General features: G+C 30.5%; 2 protein-coding genes across 3 annotated transcripts; one reads left to right on the top strand and one right to left on the bottom strand.

The window, feature by feature from the left end:
- Window positions 1–87: 87 nt before the first annotated feature.
- On the bottom strand, window positions 88–1,052 carry LOC105141924 (uncharacterized). Its single transcript, XM_011049319.1, has 2 exons — window positions 250–1,052; window positions 88–100 (listed from the first exon to the last, which is right to left on the bottom strand). Exons 1-2 carry the CDS (start codon window positions 1,050–1,052, stop codon window positions 88–90), a joined length of 816 nt encoding a protein of 271 aa, XP_011047621.1.
- Window positions 1,053–5,036: 3,984 nt separating this feature from the next.
- On the top strand, window positions 5,037–11,196 carry LOC105141879 ((S)-ureidoglycine aminohydrolase-like). 2 transcript variants are annotated; one of them, XM_011049257.1, is made up of 12 exons: window positions 5,037–5,311; window positions 5,518–5,605; window positions 5,686–5,761; window positions 6,727–6,766; window positions 6,871–6,937; window positions 7,408–7,493; window positions 7,769–7,850; window positions 8,041–8,097; window positions 8,813–8,851; window positions 9,237–9,282; window positions 10,659–10,712; window positions 10,813–11,196. In XM_011049257.1, the coding sequence occupies exons 2-12, from the start codon at window positions 5,603–5,605 to the stop codon at window positions 10,941–10,943; spliced, it is 681 nt and encodes a 226-aa protein (XP_011047559.1). In that variant the 5' UTR covers window positions 5,037–5,311; window positions 5,518–5,602; the 3' UTR covers window positions 10,944–11,196. The 2 variants fall into 2 exon arrangements, with proteins under 2 accessions (XP_011047559.1, XP_011047560.1); XM_011049258.1 differs by having other exon boundaries at window positions 9,237–9,307.
- The last annotated feature ends 706 nt before the right edge of the window (window positions 11,197–11,902 follow it).

Genomic DNA, 11,902 nt, shown 5'->3' with positions numbered 1-11,902 from the left:
AGGTTAGGAACATGGAGAATAGAGTTTAGGATCATGTCCCTTGAGAGTCTGCTTAATCTTATTCCCTTAACTTGGGAGAAAGACCCATCAGCTATATGAACTGTAGAATTATTAGTGCACTGATTGTATTCATTAAGAAGAGTAGCATCTCCTGTCATATGGTTAGATGCTCCGGAGTCGATGATCCAAGGGCTCGAGTGTTTCTTATTAACAGTAAAGGCTATTGAAAATTTATCTTTTTGTGCTAACAGTCCAAATTTAGGACCAGAGGCTGACTCACTTGGTTGAGACAGTGAATTCTGACTGAAGAGTTTTTGTAAGATCTCAAGTTGTTCCTTGCTGAAAGGACTTGTTTCAGTTGGCAGAATGGTGTTCTTGTCTCGGTTGTCATCTGAAGTAACATTGTTGGCACGTCTGTCTTTATCATTTATTGATTTTGATGGTTTCCAATCAGCAGGTTTGCCATGAATCTTCCAGCAATTTTCCTTGATATGTCCTGGTTTGTTGCAGTGATCACACCAGGGTCTTCCTTTCCTCTGTCGATTATCATGGTTGCTGTTTGAATGACCTCGAGCAGCAAGGGCAGATCCTTCCATTACGTGAGCTGAGTTGTGAGATCCCATCATTACTTTCTTTCTACTTTCTTCACGTCTAACCTCAGAGAATGCTTCTCTGAGATTTGGAAGAGGTTTGGTTCCCATTATTCTTCCTCTGACTTCATCAAGGTTCTTGTTGAGCCCAAGAAGAAATTTGAAAGTTCTTTTTTGCTCAACAATTCTTCTATATAGGACTGTGTCTTCAGGGCAATTCCAGCTGTGAATTTCAAACATATCTAGGTGCTGCCAATGACGGCAAAGAATGTTGAAGTATTGAGTAATAGAAAGTTCTCCTTGGCGTAGATCATGTAACACTACCTCAATCTCAAATAGTTCTGATGTATTTTCAGAACTTGAGTAGGTTTCTCTTACTGCTTCCCAGATTTCCTTTGCTGTTCCATATAGGAGAAAATTTTCTCCAATTTCATTGGTCATTGAATTGATCAGCCATGACATTACCATATGATTTTCAGTTTTTCATGTTCGGAACATAGGATCATTCTTTTCTGGTATGATGATATCCCCTGTGAGGTAGTCATCTCTGCCCTTTCCACAAATAAACATCATGACTGATGATGACCATTGAAGATAATTATATCCATTGAGTTTATGTCCTGTGATTTGGTGTGATGTACCTTCAGTGCCTCCTGAAAGGCTACCATGAGAGACTGTTCCTGGCTGTGAGGTCACCTCAGAGAGAGAGCTTTGTCCTGCTGCTGCCGTGCTTTATAGAAGCAGATTAGGGTTCAAGAGTAGGCTCTGATACGATGAAGAATTTTGAGAGAAGTCTTTTACTTTTCTTAACATTACCAACAATATGTTTGTACAATAAATAGGGAAGAGAAGCTAACCTACTGACCCTCAAAACAAGAAATAAATACTATATAGGAAAGTATCCTACACTAAACTAGAAAGCAATAATCTAGAGAATCTAGATAGTTAATACCAGATTTCTCTTTCCTAAACCATATATACCAATATTTCTCTAAGATCCTAACTAATTTTGAGATTGATTTCCACAATATTTAAATCTTTATTCAATTTTTTTATTATTCTTAAATGATATTATAGTTTCATATGAGAATGTAAACAATGTTTTTTAATTATTATGCACCTAAGATTCAAAAATAAGAAATAAAAAACTGCTTACAAATATTCAACGAAAATAAAACTTTATTTATTTAAATTTTTGATGGATTTTTTTACATATTTTTGTCATTTTTATTAATTTTTTCTTTAACCATATATAAAATATTAAGATAGCAATATAGTATTTTCTTAAACTTGCTTTTGAAATCATGATAAATTTTTATTTTAAAAATGTTTAAAGTTATTTTTTGTTGAGATAATAAATAGATGCATTAATAAGAAAATAAAGTTTAAATTAAAGAAATACATCTATTTTTAATAATTGTATTCATTGTTTTTACATGTAAATATTTATTTTTATAACCATTTAATTAAATATAAAACAGATTCCAAAGAGCTAGGTTATTAAAACTAATTAATGTGATAACTCCGGTCATGAATTAGATGGTTTAACTTGGTTTGACACTAATCAATCCAAAATATCATCATTTCAATGTTTTTTTAATAAAAAACAACAAAACAAAGTTGTTTGTAATTTTTTAAATAGTAAAATCAAGTTCTAGCTTGATCGATTGAGTTGATAATAAGTTGGTTTATCCATATTAGGTCAGCTCCCACTTAATTTGCTTTGAAACTCATCCTAACTTAAAGACCACTTGATGGTCATCATGTTAACTTATTAGGCTCAAATGAGTTTAATAAAATTACTAAAATCTTCTCCACGATAGATCAAAGGTAACCGACTAGTTTTAACTACACGATTATTTATATTGATTTTTTTAATTGCTTTATGATGTATGTTAATTGTGATTATATTATTATCTTGTGCTATATTATATGTTAAAATAATTTTTTTAATTAAAAAAATCTTAAGCATTACTAACATTTTTATAGAAAAAAATATTAAATAACGAGAGGATTGACTTGATGTGACTTTAATAACTTAACAAGTTTAAAGACAACCCATTTGATTTGACCATATTAGGTCAGCTCCTACTTGATTTGCTTTGAAACTCAACATCGTTTAAAGACCAATTGATGGGTCATCATTGTGACCTATTGGGTTCTAACGAGTTTAATAAAATTACTAAAAACTTATCCACGACAACTCAAAGGTAACTGGCTAACTACACAATCATTTATATTGATTTTTTTAATTGTTTTATGATATATGCAAGTTATAATTAGATCATTGTCTCAATAAGATTAATTTTTTAATAAAAAACCTCAAGCATTGCTAATATTTTTATAGAAAAAATATTAAATAGTGAGGGGGTTGATTTGAATAACTTGATGAGTTTAAAGACAACCAAAATGATTAGTAAAAAAATGGTTTGAGTCACAAAAATTCAAAACATATTTTTTTAAAAAATAATTAAAATGACAATATATTAGACTGATCTAATTCAAATTGAATTAACTTATCAAATTCATGAAATAGGTTATGAGATCATTATAACCTCTATATAGAGTAAATCAAAATAAATTATGAAGTCTAATTCTTAATCAACCCAATATTGAAGAATATAATTTTTTTTCTCAAAAAAATACTCAAATCAACCCTAATTAACCTGTCAAACACACGACCTAGATCATGAAATTAAGATAACCATATAAAAACTAAATCAAAACAAATTATGAAGTCTAATTTCCAATTAAAATACAGTGAAATTGAAAAAAAATTAAAAAAAAATTGAGTAAACCTGAGTTAATCTATCAAACTCGTGACAAAAGTCATAAAATCAGGTAATCTCAAATAAAGTGAACCAAAAAAACAACATAAGCAAATAAGGGTTTACTTGCAAATCTCGTAATTTAAATCATGAGATTTAAATAACCCTATACAAAACCAAAATAAATAAATTATAAAATCTTTTTTTTCACTTGGATATCCTCATGCTTTTTTAAATGATGAAATTAGTCTCATTATACCTCTTAATAAATGCGTTTTCTAGGGATCTAATTTGTGTTCTAACCCTTATAAGGGTATAATAGTGCTTTAATTGCTAGACCAATAATTTATTAGTAACAAATTACAAAACCTAATTCCAATAAACACATTTTTGAAAGATACAAAGAAAAAAATTCAATAAAAACAGGACACAATAAAATAACTTAATTCAACATGATGTTGAACAATAAAATTAAAAAATAAATATAAATAAAAAAAATAAAAAAACTTGATTTAAGTAGATTAATTTATTAAATTTGCGACATAAATTATAAAATTATGATAACTATATAAAAAATAAATTAAAATAAATTATAAAATTTAAATTTTGATAAAATAAAATAGATAAAATTAGGAAAGAAACATAATTAAAAAAACCATTACAATGGATGAAAATTCTGACAAAATAAAATAGATAAAATTAGAAAAGAAACATAATTAAAAAAACCATTACAATGGACGATGCCTTGGGAGGTGATAAATGATATACGGTAAAATCACTTTTCTGTTATTTTTTTAATGTTAATGTTAATTTTTCAAGGTAATATTTTTAATATTTAATTAAGAAAAATGTTTTATAAAAATTTAGGTATGTTTAGTAACGTTAATAGTTTTTCTTTCTTTCTTTAGTTTGTTTTTCAATAATTTTTTTTTAAAACACGTTCATTCCTTAAAAATAAAAAATATATATATGAAGATTACAACTATTTTTCTTTATAAAAAATCAAAATTATAATAATCATCTTAATATTTTATATTTATAACAATTAAAATGTAGACTATGAATTTTATTTAATTTAAATTAAAAATTATCATGAAAACTGTTAACTAATATGTTTTCTATTAAATTTGTAATACAAAATTAATTTATGACACTAACTAAATATAAAAATATAAAAATAATTTTAATTTTTATATTATTAAAAATGCTTATATATAAAGAAAAAACTCGTGTTGTTCATTAATTTTTAATTTTTACATGTAACAATGCATTTAAACATAAAGTTATAGTTTTTATTTTTCTAGCTGCCCAGTTTTTTTTTTTTTTTTAAATTAAGGTGTTTTAATCTTTGAACAATCTTTTATTTTGGATAAAATGAAGATAGTGTTCGGTTGAAATATTATTTGATGAAAATTTATTTATTTATTTTATTTTAATATTAAAAATAAAAAAATATTATTTTAAAATAAAAAAATTTTAAAAAATAAATTGTTAGCAAGCCACATGTTAATTTTAATTATATTTGAGAGTATAGTAGTAATTATTTTTAATTTTTTTTTGTATTTTAAAATATATAAAATAATATTTTTTATTTTTTAAAATTAAAAAAATATTAATTTAAAATAAAAAATATATATTTTTAAAACAAACAGGTCTTCATTTGCTGTCAGTGGTCCTCCGACCCCACTCCACCACCATCCGCAGGCTCAGACTGAACCTACTGAACTAGCACGCTCGCTCATCTAACAGCCAAAAACCAAAATACCATGCAAACTCCAACGCTACCGTCTCTCCTCCTCCTCCTTCTCTGTCTATCTTCAATTACAGCTGCTTTGAGTGACCATGGGGGATTCTGCTCTGCTCCTCCTTCACCTTTTGAAACCGAAACGGCCTCCTCCAAACCACTCTATTGGAGAGTTTCTAATCCAACACTCTCTCCTTCTCACCTTCAAGGTCACTACATTTTTTTTTAATTCTAAATAGAAGATGTATGATAGTTGTTATCAATTTGATGAACTTTTGTTATCAATTTTTTTGTTTGAATTATATCATTTTACAAAAGAAAGCACGAATTGAGCCATACATTTTTATTTTATTCTAATCAGAAAGCAGTCAATTGAAGATGAAATACAAGCTTAATTTGTTTCTTCTTTTTACAGACTTGCCAGGTTTCACACGCAGTGTTTATGAAAGAGACCACGCATTAATAACACCAGAAAGTCATGTATTCAGTCCTTTACCAGAATGGTACTGCTCCTTTTCTTTTCTTTGAATTTCCATTTATAAAGAAATCCGGTGCTATAGCCATTCAAATTTATGTATGACAGGACAAATACATTGGGGGCATATCTAATTACGCCAGCTATGGGTTCCCACTTTGTGATGTACCTCACAAAATGCAAGGTTTTCTCTTCTCAATTATTTCATGTTTCTTTTTGTTATTGATCACTTACTATATTTTATTTTTTGCCCAGGATGTTTAATTTCTTGTTTTGGCTTGAAGCAGGCTAAGAGTTTAGCGAGATTATTGTTTTCCGAAGTTGATTTTTTTTTTTGAAAAAAAAACTCTCAAGTCACGTATTAGCACTTACCATGCATCGTTTCGGGCATAGGTTACTTGTTCTTAGCATGTCTTCCCCTTCCCTCACCTGCGAATTAGAATAATCCCTGAGATAGCCCCTATATTCTGAACCAGAGGACTTTTATCAATGATATGCGGTGTGGTTGACTCCGAAAGTAATTATTATCAACCAATCAACTGAATGCATGCTGTGAGAAATTTGAATTGGTAGTCTTCTCTTTATGTATACACATGTTCTGTAACTTATGAGGATGGTGGGTGAGGTTCAGATGTCTGGTATAGGAAACCTCAAGTTCTTCCTGATGGCACGCCTTGTAATCATGCAGATGATACTTGTCAAAAACATACGAAGTTCTATGCTTGTGGACACATTTCTTGAATGTTGTTACCTGACCTGGGTATTGAGTTCTGCATAGTTTTCTTCACTGTAATTTTTGCAGTCTTAATGATCAGCAGAACTCTGTTATCATCAAACATAATAATAAAAAATAAACAAAGATCAGCTGAGCTCTAATCCTGTAGGATTTGTGTAATTGAGTTTCTGTGATTAGGCTGAATAATCTTGTTTCTCTTGAAAGTGCACCATACATGGATACAGTTGAGGCACTTCTTATTCTTACTGAAAACGTAGAATCTCTTTAGTGTGGGATATAACCCATTTCCTTCCTTTTTATAGTACATATTAATCTTTCATCCCCTGTGATTTTCTTGTGAAAAATGTGATGCAGCTTGTTATGCATGTCTGCTAATTTGGTTTGCTTGCTGATGTAAACTCTACCATGTGCAGAAAATTCAAGGTCTGGGCTCCCTCCAAATGATGTGGAGAGGTAAGGAATAATTTTTTTTTTTTATGTGTTTCCATTATCAGTGGGCCTGATCCAAGTATGATCCTGGCTAACCCACGGCTAACCCATGCTTCCTAAATTATTAGGTTCATGTTCGTGGTTCAGGGTTCTGCAACTCTGAGTAATGCATCTGGTGCCCACCACCAAATGACAGCAAGTGTGGTCTACACATTTAGGGCACATATTAAGAGTGTGTTTAGGATTTTTGGTAGAGTTGACGAAAGCAAGTTTGAAATTGAAAGGCAGATATGATGACTGATTACCTTTTTTGAAACCATGGTTTTGAAATTCATGACACTTAGAACTAATTGTTTTGGGAACTCCACCCCACACAGACATATTCATATATCTATTACCTTTAAAACCTCAACCATGTGGTTGATTTTTGGTAGTATTGACAGAAGGCAAGTTGGAAATAAAAAGGAACCAAAAGGCAGTCTTTAGAGATTTGGTTTCCTTTTGAATTATGCTTTTGTAACCCAAGACACTTGATACCATGTTTTTGAAAGCTCAACAACTCGCACATGTAGATATATATATCTTTCAGCTTTAGAGAAAGGGAATCTTTCTAATTTGTTAATGCTGGCTTCAAAAATTTTGATGTCATACTCTTCGCTTTATAGCTGGATTCATACACTTATCTACCACCAAATTTTGAACATTCTCTGGGGTGTGGTGCATCTGCTACTCTTGCTGTCTTTGAACGCAGGTTTGTTTCTCCATGAAGTATGATTAACTGAATGTCTAGCTGTCTCACCTATGCTATTGCTTTATTCAACTTTTTATGTTCTGTATATGGAGGTATTATAGTTGATTATCTAAGACCAGGAAAATTGGTGCAGGGATTATTATTTAGATATCTGTTTGATCAGGCTCATCGAAGTGATGTCTTTCATTAAGTTTACTATTTGCTTGCTAGTGTAGTATAGCTACTACATTATCCTTAATAATTACGATCACCAAGAGGGTTTCTTATCCTGTCAGGTATGATTCTCTAGAAAATCATTTCACTGAGCAAATTGTTGGTTCAACAGACCAGCAGCCACTTCTTGAAACTCCAGGTGAGGTACCTTTCAATTATTGTTTTCTTACTTTTGCAGAGTGCTTTGTTTTTCTGATTTACAAATGCTTGTTTTTCTTTGTAAAGAATAATTATGCTTAGGAATTATACATTACCATTCCTGAGCATATTATGATGTTATTATTTGTTAGTCATGTGCACATGCAACAAAATTGCTCATTTTACTAATTAACAGGTTTTTGAACTTAGAAAGCTTCTACCTCCATCATTGCCATATGACTTCAATATCCATGTAAGCCCTTTTGCTTTCCAGTTTTCGACCTTATACTTTTGTAAGTTAATATTTTGGAAAAAAAGCAAAGAACCTATCTTTCTGAGCTGCATTTTTCATAGACTAGTTTAGATTGCTCTCATAGATAGGGTTTGGAACTGGACAAGACAGTATGAGCACTTATATGATAAGAAATTTTGGAAATTATAAAAACAGATATCTGCACACAGCAACTTTGATTTATGAACCTTTTTGGTTGAGTAGCAGTTTTGACCAGCACCTCTACCTGTCATTTGCATGCTTCCCAGCAATATTCTTGTCAAAAGATTTGGATGCAAAAAGTCCTTGCAGAATTAGTTTAATTCATTAAACATGGCACAAGTTGCCAGTCGCTTGGTTAAAGGGCAAGCGAGCTAGGATCTTCAATATTTTAATGCTTCAAATATTGTACTGTACAATATCTTGACATGAAATTTAGGATTATGCTGCAGTACTGGAATGTAGTTCTGAAATTGTTAGAAACTCCTAATTTTATGGTATCAATTTTGAAGTTTTGAATTCCATGCATATAAGCATTTGCCAGGGAGTGCAGCTTCCTTTTCTTACATTATGTAGGAAACCTCTGTGGTAGTGTTAATGAAATATAGGATCATAAACATTAATTTGACAAAGTTCTGAATTGTTGTGTTCTTTTTAACAAGCTAGATTCTTGGTTGGCATGATTTTCTGCCTGCAGATAATGGATTTCCAACCTGGAGAATTCCTTAATGTGAAGGTATGCTTCCCTTGTTTGTTGATTGAAACTCCGTACTTTGTTTCAAGATCTTAGGTTTTAAGTTTGTTTGTTATATTTTTTCACCACTGTACTGGTTTAATTCTCTGGAGGGCCTAAAAATCCAAAGAACATGAATTCCAGTTTTTACCAAATCCAAGGTCCAGCCAAATGCTGAAGTACAGAAGGAACTTATTTAAGTGAAAGAATTTAGAATATACTGTCTGTTCATCTTCATGATGCAATAATCTTCAAAGTATCGTGTTTTGCTAACCACATAGGCCCAACTGTCAGCTTCTTGAGGCTGCTATCCCTTGAATTTGTGATGTGAAATTGCGAGTTTTGTTCCCTCTTTTTTTTTTTTTTCACTTGCATGTGTGCTATATAGGAGGTGCATTACAATCCGCATGGTTTGCTGCTATTAGAGGGACAAGGTATTTATCGATTGGGTAATAGCTGGTAAGAATTTAAATCAAGAGTTGTGATTCTCAAATAGTTATTGCTATTCTCAAATAATATTTGGTGTTAATATTATTTAAAAGCTAAATGGTAAAACCTCTTCTGAACTTAAAAAGTCATTTGAGAATTAGTCTTTGTACTTTGATGATGTATTTGAAATTTTTTTTGCTACTTTTTTCAAGGTTCTTTTCATATGTTACATATAAAACTTAATGAAATGACTTAAGTATTCTCATCTCCAATAACCTTTCACCTAACTAATCAATTTTAATTTTTTTTCTATGAAATGAATTTTAAATTTGAGAAATAAAATTTATTATCATAATTTTAATTCTCCATCTTGAAATTTTGGTTTTAAATTAATTTTTTGGAAAAAAAATGAAGAGATTTCAAGGCTAGTGGGGGGTTTTTTTTTTTAGACAAAGAAGAAGGGTATTTATGCTGCTAGTTTTTTTTTTGAAAAAATTAAAATCAAAATTTTTGGATGGAGAATTAAAATAATGAACAAAACTCCCCTTTTTTCTTTGCTCTTCTGGAACCGGTACAAAAATTGGTGCTTTTTTTACGTTGTTAAATTTATTTATTTTATTTTCAAAATTTAAAATTAATTCTATCAAAAAATTAAAAATAATCAATTAAGTTGAAGATTACCGATGTTCAGAGTGTTTAAGTAATTTTATTAGTTTTATATGCATAACATGGAGGGAATTGTGGAAAAAATAACAAAAAGGCTTGATTTCAAAATACCAAAGTATGAGGAGGTCAAAACTGAAATTAAGAATACATGGACTAATTTTTAAATAACTTTAAATTCATGGAGGTTTGAATAGTTTAGCCATATTTAAAGGCTTATTTGGAAGATTCTGAATTTTATAAAGATCTGAAAGTACTTCAAAAGTCTTGTTTTCATTGCTACAAAGCTTTTTGATAGAAGCATATTTATAAACTGCTTCAAATGAACCAGTCAAAAGGGTCTATCAAATAAATAAATAAATAAATCTGAGATTCATGTTCAATAAATGATAGTGTTTTCAGTTGGGAAGTTCCTTTGCTGGTCAGCATGTGTCTGTTCATGCAATTTTAACAACACACTTGAAGCTTTAAGTGGGTGCCTCTGGAACTTCTTTTGTTGAAACATTTCTTTTTAACTTTTAATCACAAAGGAGAAGCTCAAACCTAAAACCACTTGAGGGGAAGGGACATAAGTGCCAGTTGAGTTACGTTCTCATTGGCTTGTTGAAACATTTCTTTAACCCGTTTCTTTATACTTGCATATTCTGTTTGCTCGTTCGTGCTTCTCTGTTCTCTGCAACTTCTCTGTCCTTGTAGCTTAAATTTTTTTTTATTACAGGTATCCAGTTCAATCTGGTGATGCCATTTGGATGGCCCGTTTTGTGCCCCAATGGTGAGGAATATATAACCTCCTTTCTTCCTGTAAAGATTGAATGTTTATTCCTCCAGTGCACTAAAATCTGGTAGACAGATGTCCTTTGCTACCTTCTAAGGTACACTGCACCTGTACAAAGATGTGAATAGGAACCATTGTAACCAGACGCCGCAAAAGTTGTCCCCTGGCTTCATTGAGCTGATCCTAGCGGGGATAGATCAATTTCTGAAGCAAAGATCAAGCTTCTAGGCTGCAAACATTATTTAGCTGAATGGTAGTCATCCTTGTGTTGCTTAAGGATTCGTGATGGAGGGAATCGATCTTGCAGTGCTTATTTGGTAAAAAAAGCCTGTTCTGTTCAGAAAATAATTTTTTTCGGTGTAAATTCCTCTGTCCTTTATAAGCCCATATAATTATTGGATAGATTGATGATAAACAATTGAAGATGATATTGGAACTCAGATTCCTCAGTTTGAAAAGTTAGAAAAAGAAAAAGAAAAAAGAAACCAGTCCAAACACATTATATAACTTTACCAGCTCTTTTTAAAATTAAGGTTTGTTTAGGAGTGTGATCTTGGTTATAATTATTTTTTATGTTGAAATATATTAAAATAATATTTTTTATTTTTTAAAAATTATTTTTTAAAATTAATATATAAAAATGATCTAAAACATATATAAAAAATAATTTTTTAATAATTTTTTTAAAAATATAATTTGTATCGTGTTTTTTATCAATGTGAAAATCCTACAGTGTAATATATATATATATATATATATATATATATCTCGGGTTGTGTGACTGTTGGTGCCATTGTTTTGTTAATTTTTAATTTTTTTATTTAAAAATATATTTTAATGTATTGATATAAAAATTATTTTAATATATTAAAAAAATAAACACTTTAACAAAAACAACAGTTGTTCCATTTCTAAACACCCATAAACGTATAGAAGCCACGTTAATTGAGATGAGAACACTAATTTTGTGGTCGACAATTCAATTATATACTCTAAATTTAACATAATTGCTCGGTTGTTCCTTATAGTGAAGCACCTTGAAAATAATTTTGGAATCATCAAATGTCCTGTTTAACCTGCCACCGGCCACCATCATTGCAGCTCAACAACGTAAGAAAGACTGGCTCGTAGACTGCCACCTGGCACTAGATAGATCTCCTAGGAATAAACCCAAACCGGGGCCCCCA

This window comes from Populus euphratica, unplaced genomic scaffold, assembly GCF_000495115.2.
Source record: "Populus euphratica unplaced genomic scaffold, PopEup_1.0 scaffold134.1, whole genome shotgun sequence".
NCBI classification, from domain to species: domain Eukaryota; kingdom Viridiplantae; phylum Streptophyta; class Magnoliopsida; order Malpighiales; family Salicaceae; genus Populus; species Populus euphratica.
Note: the sequence above shows the minus strand (reverse complement) of the source record. Positions and strands in the feature narration are given on the sequence as shown.